This window comes from Gorilla gorilla, chromosome 1 (genome assembly GCF_029281585.2).
Source record: "Gorilla gorilla gorilla isolate KB3781 chromosome 1, NHGRI_mGorGor1-v2.1_pri, whole genome shotgun sequence".
Lineage (NCBI taxonomy): Eukaryota > Metazoa > Chordata > Mammalia > Primates > Hominidae > Gorilla > Gorilla gorilla.
Window position 1 is genome coordinate 162,263,645 of NC_073224.2, and position 15,593 is coordinate 162,279,237.

At 41.8% G+C, this 15,593-nt stretch overlaps 1 protein-coding gene across 4 annotated transcripts in view; it reads left to right on the top strand.

Moving 5' to 3' along the window:
* Positions 1–4,744: 4,744 nt before the first annotated feature.
* Positions 4,745–15,593, top strand: part of ZZZ3 (zinc finger ZZ-type containing 3) — a 121,462-nt gene continuing 110,613 nt past the window's right edge. For 2 of the 4 annotated variants that reach the window (XM_063703351.1, XM_063703352.1), the window contains exon 1: positions 4,745–7,345. In XM_063703351.1, coding sequence (XP_063559421.1) covers positions 6,933–7,345 — 413 coding nt within the window. In that variant the 5' untranslated portion in view covers positions 4,745–6,932. Of the gene's footprint in view, positions 7,346–7,657; positions 8,015–15,593 lie in introns of those variants that run through there. The other 2 variants (XM_055350892.2, XM_063703374.1) reach the window with 1 other exon arrangement.

Below are 15,593 nucleotides of genomic sequence, written 5' to 3' on the forward strand. Positions count from 1 at the left end.
TACAGCTTGCCTGGATTCTAAAAAATTAGTGTTATGATAGACAGAAAAAGGCTAGATGAAGATTAAGAGAACATGACTACTAAATGCAATGTGTGATCCTAGGTTGGGCCCTGGATTGGAAAAGATAATATCTAAGGAACAATATTGGAACAGTTTAGGAAATTTGAATATAGAATATGTATTAGATATTAGGTAATATATCAATGTTAAGTTTCTTGAGTATGATAACCAGTAACATAGAACAACCTTGGTAGGAAATTTATGCAGAAATGCTGGTTTTTAGGGTTGAAGTCATGCTAATTTGAAACACACACATACACACACACACACACACACACAGACTATAAGAGTTTCCTACCTAGGATATGCTGTTTACCTCTTCCAAGCCCACAGAATTGCTTTCAGCCTAGACTGAGAGATGTTGTAATAAGGAGTCCTATAAAATTAACTGTTGGATTTACTAGAAAGATGCTGTTAAGGATACTCTTCACATGATGTTGTCGTTGTGAGAAACTGAGAGAAATTCATCTTTAGTCTTAGTCCTGGAGTAGTAATGCCTCCTGTGGGCAAAATATTTGTTACCCTAGGCATACTGAACCTGTTATAACTGATTTTGTTTTTCCTTGTTACAACATCTGCTACAAAGCTTAAAGAAAGTGTTCAGGACCTTAGAGCATGGTTTTTTTTTTGTTTGTTTTTTAAAATTATTTATTTTGAGACAGTTGTGCAGTGTTGCCTAGGCTGGAGTGCAGTGGCATGGTCATGGCTCACTGCAGCCTCAACTTCCCATGCTCAAGCAATCCTTCCACTTCAGGCTCAGCTGGGACCACAGGCATGCGCCACCACACCTGGCTAATTTATTTTTATTTTTTGTAGAGATGGGGTCTCACTATGTTGCCCAGGTTGACCTTGAACTCCTGTGCTCAAGCAATCCTTCTAGCTTGGCCTCCCAAAGTGCTGGGACTACAGAGGTGTGAGCCAGTGCATCCAACCAAGCATGTATTTTTGTGCATCATTTTTGTTTCTATTTTCTTTTTGCCCTAAATTTCCCATTTTAATTATTTTGAATTCTATTTTACCTATTATACTGATTTTTTTGGGTAAGCTACATGTCTTTTTAGAAAGAAGCAAGGTATAATTATTAAAAATATGGCCTTTTTGGTGATGTACAGCAATGTCTTCCCCACCAGACAGTAGGCACCAAAAGGTTTTGTCTTTTTCACCCCCTTGTGTTTAACATAATGTATGAGACAAAATAGGTTCCTGGTAAATTTGTCTAATAAGTTCACATTTAGGACTCCATTTTCAAATTTCTTCCTCACTGGTTTTTGGTTACCACTGTTCAGTTTTCCTTTACAGTTCTGGTCCCTCATTTCTCCTTTGTAGTTTTTACTTTCTTCCTTGACCTCAACAATGTCAGTGCTTCTCAGGGTTTTGTTCTTGATTTTGTTTTTCTCACTCTGCTCTCCCTGGGTAACCAAATCTAAACCTCAGGTTCCAGTTACTATTTCTAAGCTAAAGACTCACAAACCTGTACTTCCAGCTCAGACCTGAAGCCAGCATCTTCGACATGTATCTAACTGACTCTTGGGTTCTTCATTTAGATGTACTGGGGTTGCCTGAAACTCAGTATACTCTAATGAAACACATCATTACCCCATCTAAACTTGCTCCTACTTTAGTATTTTCTGTGGTCATCAATAACACCTCCATCTCCGTGGTCACCCAAGCCTAGACTCTCCTTTCACTTCCCACTAATTCAACCACCCAAATCTTAAGAGATTCAGCCCCCAAAAGATCTGGACATATACTGCGTTTGGACATGAGGGCACTTATTAAACCAATCATAATGCCATGATAGTGCCCCCAAACAGAAAAGTGGTTAAATAAATTATGCAATCATTTATCAGGGTTTATTTTTATTTTTTAGAGATGGGGACCCACTGTGTTGCTCAGGCTGGGCTGCAGTGGCATGATCATAGCTCGCTGCAGCCTCAAACTCCTTGGCTCAGGTAATCCTTCTGCCTTAGCCTCCAGAGTAGCTGGGAGTACAGGTGTGTACCACCAAGCCTGGCTAATTTTAAAATATTTTTTGTAGAGATAGGATGTTGCTATGTTGCCCAAGCTAGGCCTGAACTCCTGACTTCAAGTGATTCTCCCACATTGGCCTCCCAAAGTGCTGGGATTACAGGTGTAAGCCACCATGCTTGGCCCAGTTCTTGGGGTTTTTGAAGAATATTTAATGACATAGAAAAAAGCTTATGATCCAGTGAAAGAAATTAGGATATATGACTTCATATTAGATTTTATATACGTGGGAAAAAAAACAGTGGTTTCTTTCAGGCAATAGTAAGTAGTAGCAGTAAATAAATAATAACTTCCATCCCATGTAGGGGGCTTTGCATCAACTGTTCTCTTTCTCTGGAGTGTTTTTCCCACCTTTGCCCAACTCCTAAATGCATTCACACTTTAGAAGTAGTGAATGCATACTTCATCTCAGATTGGATGTTGCTTCCTCAGAAGTACTTTAGAACATGTATGTACTTTTGGGCATATGGACATATTCTCATAGTGACCTGCGCTTTTTTTTTGTATATTCTCCAATTTAAAACTTTTAATTAAAAAGTAAACTTTAAGGCCGGGCGCGGTGGCTCACGCCTGTAATCTCAGCACTTTGGGAGGCCGAGGTGGGCGGATCACAAGGTCAGGAGATCGAGACCATCCTGGCTAACACGGCGAAACCCCGCCTCTGCTAAAAATACAAAAAATTAGCCACGCGTGGTGGCGGGCGGCTGTAGTCCCAGCTACTCGGGAGGCTGAGGCAGGAGAATGGCGTGAACCTGGGGGGCGGAGCTTGCAGTGAGCCGAGATCGCGCCACTGCATTCCAGCCTGGGCGACAGAGCGATCCCTCTCAAAAAAAAAAGTAAACTTTAATGTCGAAAATGCAAACTTGGGGAGGGCAGAAAGAGCACACACAAGGCTGTCACTTCACACTTGGAGGGTTGCACAGCGGCCAGCAGAGGCGCTCCTCACTTCCCAGATGGAAGGAGGGGTGGGGGGCTGGGCGGCCGGGCAGAGGCCCTCCTCACTTCCCAGATGGGGTGGGGGCCAGGCAGAAGCGCTCCTCACTTCCCAGACAATGGGGGGACTGGGCAGAGGTGCTCCTCACTTCCTAGAAGGGATGGGGGCCAGGCAGAAGCGCTCCTCACTTCCCAGACGGTGCAGGCCAGGCAGATGGGCTCCTGACATCCCAGATGTCAGTGGCCGGGCAGTGGCGCTCCGAACTTCCCAGACAGTTGGGTGGCCAGGCAGAGGCGCTCCTCACTTTCCAGACGGGGCGGCAGCTGGGCAGAGGCGCTCCTCACTTGCCAGACAGTGGGGCAGCCAGGCAGAGGTGCTTCTCACTTCCCAGACGGTGGGGTGACGGGGGGTGTTGCGGGGGGGGTGGAGGGGGGAGGGCAGGGCAGAGGCGCTCCTCACTTCCCAGGCGGTGGAGCAGCGGGGCAGAGGTGCTCTCACTTCCCAGATGGTGGAGCAGCGGGGCAGAGGTGCTCCTCACTTTCCAGAAGGTGAGGCGGCGGGGCAGAGGTGCTCCTCACTTCCCAGACGGTGCGGGCCGGGCAGATGGGCTCCTGACATCCCAGATGGTGCAGTGGCCGGGCAGTGGCGCTCCTCACTTCCCAGACAGTTGGGCGGCCAGGCAGGAGCGCTCATCACTTTACAGACAGGGCGGCAGCTGGGCAGAGGTGCTCCTCACTTCCCAGACGGGTGACCTGCACTTTTCATGAATGGTACTAACCAGTTTGAATTTATGTGATTATATTTTAAATGTCAGCCTCCCTCCCTAGACTGTGGGCTCTGTCAGAGTAGGGCCTGTGCTTGCTTTGTTCACCACTGTATCTCTAGCACCTTGTATGGCACCTGGCATATTTGTTGAAAGAATGAACTACATCAATGATTTTCAAAGTGTGTTCTGAGGTAGCATCTTATGTGCCGTGGTAAGGGACTGAGGAAAATGTCAGCTGGTTGCCTACTCCCAGGTCCTGTTTTATTTGGCTCAAATATTGGATCCTGGCATAAGAATATGAGTATACAAGAAATTTCCAGTGCTTCAGAAAATATTGTACAAACTGCTGAATTAGTTGATGTTAATGTATCTTCCATTTTCAATATAATGTGATCCTAGGTCAAAATAACAAAGGGGGCCAGGCGTGGTGGCTCACGCCTGTAATCCCAGTACTTTGGGAGGCTGAGGTGGGTGGAAGCTTGGGGCCAGGAGTTTTGAGACCAGCCTGGGCGACATGGCAAAACCTCATCTCTATAAAAAATACAAAAATTAACTGGTCACAGTGGTGCGTATCTCAGCTACAAGGGACACAGGAGGCTGCAGTGAGCCTAGACTGCGCCAGTGCACACCAGCTTGGGCGACAGAGCGAGATCCTGTCTCCAAAAGAAAAAAAAATAACAAAGGCCATGTAGGAATATATATGTCGTAATTAGGGAGTGGTATTTGCCAGCAAGGTTGGCAGTGGTTCCCTTTTCCAGGAGCAATGAAGCTTCTCTTTCCTACTCTTAATTGAGGATCTCAGGGGCTCCCATCCCTTTCCACTTGGCTAAGAGTTATTCTCAGGCCTAGAGTTTTTTCTTGGCTACCCTCTTTACCATCCATGAACTGCTTTCTCCTTATCCTGTAGGGATTACCCCGAAGACCCTACAGTCCAGCCATTTGGGGTTACTTGTAGTTTTCTCCCATTCACATACTCATTCATGCAGTTCCCTCAGACAAGAATTATTTTTTTCTTCTTAGCAAAGTCATCCTGTAACTTAAATGCCAATCCTTGTAAGAAGCCCTTCCCAGAAGCCCTCCTCCCCTCCCACAGTACTTTATGTATCTATATAGAAACTTCTGCAGTTCAAATGGGCAAGTTATTTGCTTTATCAATAGAAAAATACAAATAATATTACAGGCTGGGTTCCCAGGAAGCACACTCTTACATGACTAGTGTGCAGGAGATTTATTAGGGAATGCTCTTGGGATCATCACTTGTGGGAGGGAAGAAAAGCTGAACTGGGCAGAAGAAGTTGGACTTCAGTGAAGTCTCAATGGAATGCCTTAGCTGATCCTGCAAGTTGTTCTGCAGGAGGAGAAAATCCATCAGAATTGTACCAAATGGAGGTGAGAGGGCTGAGCCTTTTATCCTTGCATTGATCAGTCACTGGATGTGGCCTCTCTGAGAACATTATGACTCTGTGACACTGGCGTGCCTGAAAGGGGCTGACAACCGATGGCTGGCTGTGGGTATGACTCTTGGCAGCAGCAGCTCTGTTCTTTATTCCTGAAGTGGGGTCTGAAAAGTGCATCTCAAGGCCTACCACAAATAGTATATATCTCATAGGATTGTCAGAAGCCTAAAATAGGGTAACATAGAAAAGTACACAGCATTTGGCCTGGCACATAGGAATCAAAAGCATGCTAAGTATGGTTATTATAATAGAATTTGGCTCTATAAGTAGAAAGAGCAAGGTAGGGAAACGTATTTATTTTTGTATCTCTAGTCTTAGTATAGGGCACTAGTATGTTTTATCTTTCCTTTTTTATTTTTGAGACAGTCTTGCTCTGTCGCCCAGGCTGGAGTGCAGTGGCACGATCTCGGCTCACTGCAACCTCCACCTCCCGGGTTCAAGCAATTCTCCTGCCTCAGCCTCCCAAGTAGCTGGGATTACATGGGATAACAGGCGTGTGCCACCACACCTGGCTAATTTTTCTATTTTTAGTAGAGATGAAGTTTCGCCATGTTGGCCAGACTGGTCTTTAACTCCTGACACCTCAGGTGATCTGCCTGTCAAGGCCTCCCAAAGTGGTGGGATTACAGGCTTGAGACACCGCACCCGGCCTCCCCCACCCCCGTTTTTTTTTTTTTTTTTGACATACTGCCACCCAGAAACACTAGTATGTTCAATAAATACCTGATGTGTTAATATAAAAACATGTAACCCTTTTTCTTGAAGTAGATGTTACTTTGAGTTGAACTCAAAGCTAAAATACAAAACACCATTTAAAACATTTAATAACTTTTATTAGCAACATAAAAGAAGGCACAACACGTATCCACTTGCCCGAAAAAAAAAATAGTGTTGCAAAGGAAAACAAAAGTAATGAAACAGCACTGGACAATTGTCAAAGAAGAGCCCCAGTTAATGGCTTCTACCACTGGATTTTATATTTTTGGAACATAATCTTTATAGCCACGGAATGAGGTTTAGCTGTTTTTGCACAGCTCATAAATGATGAAGTTATTTATCTTCATTAATGTGTGTTGGGCTTTATTTTCCTACATGCTCAATATAGTTGGTAGATCTGTTTTGATATTACTGAGCACTGCTTTGTGCCAGACACAATTCTGGGGATACAGCAATGAGCAAAGCAGTTTACTAAGTCCCTGCTTTTAAAAATTTTACATTCCTGGTGGTGAGGATACTGACAAATAAATAAGCTCTGGAAGTTGTAACTGTTATGAAGAAATAAAAGCAGGTGAAGAGTTAAAGCAATGGTGCAGGTGTACTTTTTTTGGATACAGTGGTCTGGGCAGCCCTCTGAGAAGGGACCTGAAATATGCATCGAACATCGACGAGTTAAAAAAAATCTGGAGGAAATGTTCTGCCAGAGAAATCGGCAAGCGCAAAGGCCCGAAGTGGTTCGAGCCTGCGTGTTGTGGTACCAGCCAGAAAGCCAGAGGTGAACGAGGCGAGGCAGAAGCATGATCATAAATACATGTATGGATGTTCTCCTGGCTTGAGACCACAGTGCTAAGGGAGGTGGGGTTTACAAATCTCTCAGGAGGCCACAAAGGGCAGGATGAAGCCCATTTCCAATGGCGGAGCTACGAGGACGCCTTTCCTCTGCTAGGGCCAGGTTGGATGGTTGCAAGGGATGGACTGCAACCCGCCCTCGGAAGACCAAACTTCGCCCAGGGGCAGGGACTGGCCGGGGAGGGCCTCGGCGGCGCCCGACCCGCGGGCGCTGCACGGGCCGCGGTTACCAGCAGGCGGTGTAGTGAGCGCGCCTGCAGCAGCAGCAACACCAGCAGCAACAGCAGCAGCAGCGGTCGCCGCCGCCGCCGCCCGCCAGTCCCAACGAGGAGAAAGGAGGGGACCGGAAGGAGCCGCTGGTGCTGCGGGAAGTGGCAGGAGCGGGAGGCGGGGACCCACCTGGAAGCGCCGCGGCGCCGCTATCGAGCTTCTTGCAGCGGTGGCCACCCGAGCAAGTGCCGTGGCGGGGGCGGAGAGCGGCCACGGCGGCGGCGCCTCCCCAAGTGGCCCGTTGCGTCCGACCCCGCGTGAAAGGTGAGCAAGAGCTCGGGACACGTGGTGAGGGCCAGACACGGGGGAGGGAGAATGAAGGGGGAGGGAATGGGGGTGGCAAACGATCGGCTTGGGACCCGGATTTGGAGCCAGGTACCGGGAGGGGGTGGGCTGGAGGCGACGACTGCGACGGCTGCGACGGCGAAGCCCCCACGTGGGGCGGGGGTGCGCGCGCACGTGTGCGCGGGCGAAAGGGGGGGGCGGGGAGGGCTTTTGGGAGGGCGTCGGGAGCGCGCTCGCTCAGTAGCGGCCCACGTGACGGGCACGCCGAAAATGTTTCCACGTGACAGGGAGGCTGCCTGGGGCAGCGCACTGCGCTCTGTTTATGTAGTATAACGGTGGTAATCGGAGGTTTTTAAGATTTCTGCTTTTCTGTACAAGGGGAAAGGAGGAGACGTATAAAGCGGAAAGACTTCCTACTGTCCCAGTGTTTTAAATGTTCACTGCCCCGTTAGTGAAGTGCTTTTTAAGTTCCGAAATACTGATTTTTTTCTGTACCGCCATGTTGGGTTTAGAGGAAGCTCGCGAGATGCGAGTGGATTTGTATCGCGAGATCTCTCGATTCTCGCGGGACCTCGTTGGCAGAGCAGTTGTCCTGGATGGCGGAGCCTTGGGTTCCGGGGGCCTGGGACCTGCAACTCTTTCTACAAGGCAAGTCGTTAGGGAGGGGCCCGGGGCGAGTGCCTCTTGGTGCCGGGATACGTGCTGCATCAGCTTCCCATAGTCTTGAAGGGAATACAGTAACCCCATTGAGGCAACACTGCCCTCCCCATCCCCCTGCGGGCGCTCCACCACCTGCAAAAGCATATGCACCCCTCAGCCAGGTCCTTCTCCCCACGCAGTGATAGTTCCACCCTGTCCCACTCACTGGAAGTCCGGGAGCCGTGCTCGCGCAGACCTGATGATTCCATTGGATACCGTTCCTCTTACTTTAAGATGTTCTTGTCAGTTTTTCCCTTCTTGCCATTTTCTAAAGTATTCCAGACCGGTTAACTATTGTGTCGCGTTTGCTGCTGCAGTACCTGACTCCAGTCTCCTGAAACAGAACTCCTCCCATCTATTTTCTCTGGGTGTCATTTACTCATCACCCTGACTTCGTATTTTCAGAAACTTTTGGCAGTATTTGGAGGGCCCATTATGTCTCTGACAACACCTGTGGTCAGAATAAAATCCTGCTTTTCATCATTTTGTACGTGCCTATTAACTCAGTTATCGGTAGGGTTTTAATTACTACTGTTACTGAGGTTGCCATCTTTGAAGTTTAGGGATGGTTGTTTTAGGTTATATATTTAAGGTAACAGACTGTTTCATGTGATTTTTTTTTTTTTTTTTTTTTTTTTGAGACGGAGTCTCGCTCTTGTCGCCTAGGCTGGAGTGTAGTGGGGCGATCTCGGCTCGTTGCAACCTTCGCCTCCCGGGTTCAAGCGATTCTCCTGCCTCAGCCTCTCAAGTAGCGAGTAGCTGGGATTACAGTCGCGCTTCACCACGCCCGGCTAATTTTTGTATTTTTAGTAGAGACGGGGTTTCACCATGTTGGCCAGGCTGGTCTCAAACTCCTGACCTCAAGTGATCCACCTGCCTCGGCCTTCCAAAGTGCTGGGATTTCAGCACTGTACGGGCGTGAGCCACCGCGCCCGGCCTCAGGTCAACTATTTAGTAAAGAGCAAACTCATAAATTTTGACATCAGAGTTTGAGCTTTATTTTTCTTAAATGAGTTTGAAATCAATTTGATATTTCTCTCCAATTCCCTAATGTCTCAGAAATGAATTTACAATATACCTTTGTTTTTTCGTATTCTTAAGTAGTATTTGGATTTTGTTTAGTAGTTGCAGTACTAAATAAGGAGTGGGGAGTTAATTACAAAACGAATCAGGTGACTAGTTAATTCATTCATAGTTTGTTTTTTAAAACTACAAAAGTGTTTTTTTTTTCTTCCTATACATAATACAGAGAGGTATATAGTATAGAGTAACACAGTGCTTGTTTCACGGTACCACAAAGTTCCATTCCTCAGTCTTAAATCTCTGTAACCAGCCTTTGTGGTTGCTGTGTATCATTCCAGATATTTCCATATTTTGGTTTAGTTTTTGTTTCTTAAATGAAGGGGAGAAAGTGTTGTTTTAATGGGGTACCAACACAATATTGGCAATCAGTAAACATTTTTTAACTAAATTAAATTTTTATTTAGTGATACATGCCTGTTTGTCAAGACTTACGTATGCATACTTAAGCAGATTTTTTTTGTTTGTACTGATTTTTTTGGTAGTATAATCTTGTGAAAATATCACAAGTAACAGTGTTATTTTTGCAGTAAAGTTGATTTATTGTGCTTGGTAGCTTTGCATAGAAAGAAAGTACATGTAAAACAAGATTTAAATAAATTAATGTTTTATCACTTGAGTTTTATATTTTTATCTTTAATGTGTGTTATGTATTTAACTTTATATATTATATATTCTAAACTGTAACCTAACTATATAGGAGTTTTTCAGACGTTTTAAAAGTTTATCAGTGTGATTAAAATGATAGTTTGACCATGCAACTTAGTGATCTCAATTGGAGAGTGGTAGACATATTAGTAGTTAGTACAAACAAAGGTATATATACTTGAAGTTGCTAAGCGGCTATCATTTTGTAAGTGTTGTTTTTGTAATTTCCCCCCGCCAAACCTACCAGTAATAATATTTATCAGACCAGTCACATAAGAGAATTGTCCACTCTTTGGGCAATGTGGTTTTTTGTTGCAACAGTGCAAGTAGAAATGTTGAGGAATAGAAGTGAGTGTTGAGAGGTATGATGTTGGAAAGAGGAAAAGGGGACATTGGGAGTGTAGAGGTTGATACTGAAATGGAATTGGACAAGTTGGGGAGAAAAGAGGAATGTAGAAGGTTGACAGTGAGGCAAGAGCCATGGTGCAAGAATAGTCAGGCTCATAATAGTTGGAGGACAGCCCGAGTCAGTATTTGAGGCAACTTTCTCTTCCTATTTTTTTTAAGATAGTTCTGGGTCTATTCACAGAATTGATAGATATTTCCTGTCATAAAAGTCAGCAGCTTAAGGTTATACTTAATTGTAACCTTGTGAATTATTTACTTTAGATAAAGCTATTCTGTAAAATAACATTTGTTAAGTACGTTTTATTATTATTTTTAGAAGTGGGAAATTGTGAAAATGACAATGAGTTTGAAGGTCACAGTTCTACAATGGCCTTTGCAAAGGTATCTACATAAGTTTAGCTTGGTAACTGGGCCTTTAATAGTCCACGTGCATCTGATCTATGAAATAATATATGTTCCTTGTTCTTAGAACTTTTGTTTTATAAACTTTTCAGTAATGGGTCTTGGGAAATACCAGTCTTTTACAGACACGAAATTATTTGAGGTACTTGGTAGAAATATACTGAGAAAAATCCAAGGAAGAGGAAAAATGTATTTTTACATGGTTTGTGTTTGAGTAAAATTTAAATAACCAAGAAATTTAATTTTCACTTTTCTCAATTATTACGGTCATATAAATGATGAGAGCTAATGAACTTCAGTGATCAGAGGAAACTAGTAACAGTGATAATATAATAATACTGATTTATTCTCACTTGAATTTTTTCCTTAAGGTCTGACACCATGCCAATTTCCACAGACCTGTAACTTTAAGTTACCTTAAGCTGGACCTGGTGGCTCACGCCTGTAATACCAGCACTTTGGGAGGCCGAGGTGGGAGGATTGCTTGAGACCAGCAACAACATAGTCAGACCACGTTTCTACCAAAAAAGAAAAAAAGATTAGCCTGCTAGTGCACGCCTGTAGTACCAGCTACTTGGGAGGCTGAGAAGGGAGGATTGCTTGAACCCAGAAGGTTGAGACTGCAGTGAGCTGTGATTGCACCATTGCACTCCAGCCTGGGCAACAGAGTGAGTGAGACCCTGTGTCAAAAATAAAATAAAAACACCTAAATTTCATATGAAAATTCAGTTTGGAGTTACCTACAAGAAATAGTTGCTGGAAGAGTTTCATTTTTATAGTAGTATTTACTAGAGATTTGGTATATACTATGGTGCAAATTTCTGTAGTTAATGCTCTGATAACCACTATAATTGTACTCTGAAAACCACTCTCAGTAAATATTTCCCAGAGTCCAAAGTCTTGATTATTTTGTTTGACCCTTTCGTTCTCACCTTTCTGTTTTTCTTTTCAGCTGATTTTTCTCATTTATGTAGGTAATTTTTGTCTTATTAGAGAGGAGTGAGTTGAGTAACTTGCCCTGAGGAGAATATCACTTTGTGATTAATCAAACTATTCAGATATTATTATTACTGTTGTTTTGGAACTTCAGTATATTTGTAAGTTAGAGTCAGTAATTCAGCTGACATTTATTGCTAATCACCTCAGCCATTTGAAACATAACAGCAATCCTGGACATAAAAAAATCTCTAAGCCTTCAAAATGACTGCAACCAAGTATAATAAGCCATTAGCTTTTATTAGGAAACTACTAATTGGAATTAGTCCACAGATAAAAATCTTCAGTGTTGGCCATTGGAGTTAGGGACATTGGCAGCTGAAATGTCATCTACAGGGGAAAAGGAAGAACTATTAAAAAGTAGGTGGAACTATAGTAGAATAGTGTTTTAAGGCCATTACATAAAGACATACACTCCTATAATCATTAACTTCTGAAGGAATGACAGTATCATAGAGCAGCCTAGTAAGTTGATGCATCACAATGATAACTAATAATGAACTTTTATTCTGTGTACTATGTTTAAGGAAGTAAGAAATTGGTGTCTTTTGAGATTGCTATAAAAGTAACCATTTTCAAAACTCTGTTAATTAAATGTTAAGTTTCAATTTTCTGGAAAATTTACTTGTAGATCTCTGCTTATCAGATGACACCAAATAAAAATGGTGCTATTGTGTATGGAACTTCCTTTGTTTTATTTTATTATTTTAACCTATTTATCTTTCTACTTAATATTTCAAGGAATTACTCCCAAACAAGGCTCTATTACATTTAATATTTGATATCAGTAATGAACAACCAATTGCCTAAAGATTAGCACATTTGCTAATGGAGAAGATAGTAAAGCAGATAATTAGAATTAGTAAATGACCTATGCATATGATTCAGTTGTATAGTTTTGAATCCTGGTATTGAGTCTATTAGCCCAAGTGTCCTAAGGTGCCAGGTTTTTGTAGTGAGTTTTTTTCGTTGCATTGTTGGCCTCCTCTGTCTCATTTACTATGTTAATTTAAACCTTATGCTTCCATTAGTGGTAAAGTAGATAGTCTTTGACTTGTGTATAAGGGGTATGTATGTATTTTAATGATTTTGAAAGCTGGTTTGAGGAATTAGATCTTGGGAATTAATATAATAATTATTAGCATTTTGATATATTTCTTCCATTATTTTAATGTATATTTTTTATGTATTTGTGGGTAAAAACATTTAATTTCATGTCCTGCTTTTTAACCTACTGTTAGGTACCACTTTCCCATTCTCACAATGCATCTTAATAACTATCATTATAAATGATTGTAAAATGTTCTGTGCAGTGAACATGTTATTCCCCTATGTGAAGAACATATTTATACATGTTTCTTGTATATAGTATTATCTGTCTCTTGTATATTGCCAGAATTGATTTTTTAGGTACATTTTGAAGGCTCTTAAAACATACTGAACAATATTAATCAAAAGGGATAAATTTGTATTCTCTTTCGAGTGGTTGTTACCCTATACTCATCAACATTTAACATTTTTTATAAAGGTTTAATGGGGGTATATGACATATTGTGCTTTATTTAATTACTGAGGTGAAGCATGTTTATAGATGTATTTATCTTGTGAACTTTGAAGATAAATAGATTTTAACATTATTGCAGTCAAACATCTTTTTGTTTGTTTGTTTTGAGACAGAATCTTGCTCTATTGCACAGGCTGGAGTGCAGTGGCACCATCTCGGCTCACTGCAGCCTCTACCCCCCCGGGTTCAAGCAATTCTCCTGCCTCAGCCTCCTGAGTAGCTGGGACTACAGATGCACGCCACCACGCCCAGCTAATTTTTGTATTTTTGTAGAGATGGGGTTTCACCATGTTAGTCAGGCTGGTCTGGAACTCCTGACCTGAGGTGATCCACTTACCTCGGCCTCCCAAAGTGCTGGATTACAGGGGTGAGCCACCGTGCGTGGCCCAAACATCTTGATATAATTTTGTTCTGCTGATTTTATGAAATTCCTCCCTATTCAGAACTGTAATAAACAATATTGGTTTAATTCTGTTTGTTTAGTTTTTCTAAGTTAGATTTAAATAAATTTAAGTTTTTACCTCATCTGGCATTGGTGTGAAATGAGAATCTAAATGTTTTCCTCCAAATTGGTAATTTTCTCAACTCTGTTAAATAATGCTTTATTTAATTTTTTAATTTTTATCATTTTTTTGTTATGCTTCATTTTTACATTTTAATCATTTTTATTTTAAATTATTTTTACCCCAAGCCTTAAGAACATTCATATTGTTTTTAGATGATTCTGTGATATGTTTAATATCTTTTGCCTTGGCTTTCTTATTGTGGTGTTTGTTTCCTTATTTATTTTTAAGATTACTGTAAGTTGAGGATAATAAAGTTTATTTTTTAACAAAACAATGTTTTATAATTCCTTTTCTTGTCAGCCAGAATTTGAAATAAGATTTTTCCATACCACATAATTTAGTTGCATTGAATGAAAATTTCCCCCTTCTTGAACAGAGATAAAATGTGAAACTACTTAAAAGTACTATGCTGGCCACAGTGGCTCATGCCTGTAATCCCAACACTTTGGGAAGCTGAGGTGGAAGGATCGCTTCAGCCCAGGAGTTGGACACCAGTCTGGGCAACATAGTGTGACCTCGTCTCTACAAAAAATAGTACAGGTGGCGTGAGCCTGTACTTTCAGCTACTGTGGAGGATGAGGTGGAAGGATCACTTGACCCCAAAAGGTTGAGGCTACAATGAGCCCAGATTGCACCCCTACACTCCAGCCTGGGTGACACAGTGAGACACTTGTCAAAAAACCCCCAACCAACAAGTACAGTACTAGAGACTGTAAGGAGTAAAACTACTTTGGCAGATTTTGGGGAATTAGAGAAATTAACTCCTAAGATTAACAGTTTAGGATGTATGCTTAAAGTATTAAACAGCAGTATACAACTTGATATCATATACCTCTAATATATTTAATGAAAAAGTTTCATTTAACAGCTGTAGGACTCAGGTTACAGAATCACAATACCTTTCTTCTTCAAATGTTGAGATAGCAATATGATACATTTACTGAAATTTAATAGCATAAGACATTCAGGTAAGCTTTAGGAAGGTATCTATGTCAAAGAGCATTTTTAATACTGAGAGTGCTTACTGTTTACTATGATGCCTTTTTTTCTGTTATGAAATAATTTGTGATCTCAAAATAATTGAAAAAAGGTATTTATGTTTGTTTACATTTTGAAATTGTGATGGCTACAAAGCTGTTAATTTTATTAAATGGCTTTAATGTTTTCTGTTTACAGATTTTTCTGGTTACAATAATGCTAGTAAGAAAAGCCAGATTTAAGTAACTTTGAGTGTGAAAAAATAATAAATATTTGAAAAAAAAAAGTGTGTCCTGTGCTTGAAGAACACCTACAGAGAACTGAAGATGACCAATTCGATGTGATGTAATTTCCTTCTATCTTGGGTTATGGTGAGATTTAAAGGGATTGGAACATAACTTAACACCTTTTTTTCCTACTGGAATTCTGCTGCCGCATGAGAGATGAGTTGCTTTTTCAAAATGTCACTGAAATTGTCCAGGAAATAGCGTTGCTAATTATATTCTGGCACTATTTACCCTCCTTACTAGTTTTTAAAGTTTTTTTTTAATTGGTCAGAAGTTAAAGGAAAATAGATCCTGCCATTGTTACACACTTTCCCGTTGGAAAGCAGATTGATGTGTTTCATAAATAAAATGAAATAATGCTTTTAGGTGGCTTGGCTGTATTATAGAGGGAACTACCAAGATTATTTCTCCTGGCAAAGGGGTGTGTGTGAGATTTATCCACTAATAGCCCTTGAAGAACTTTGTAATACTTCTCCCTTTTTTATTTACATTTTTTTATTTCCATAGATTATTGGGGATGTAATACTTCTCTATATTAACTCTCCACTCTCCACCCCAAACCTATAATTCTTACCTGAACTGTCTTCACTATATGTAGA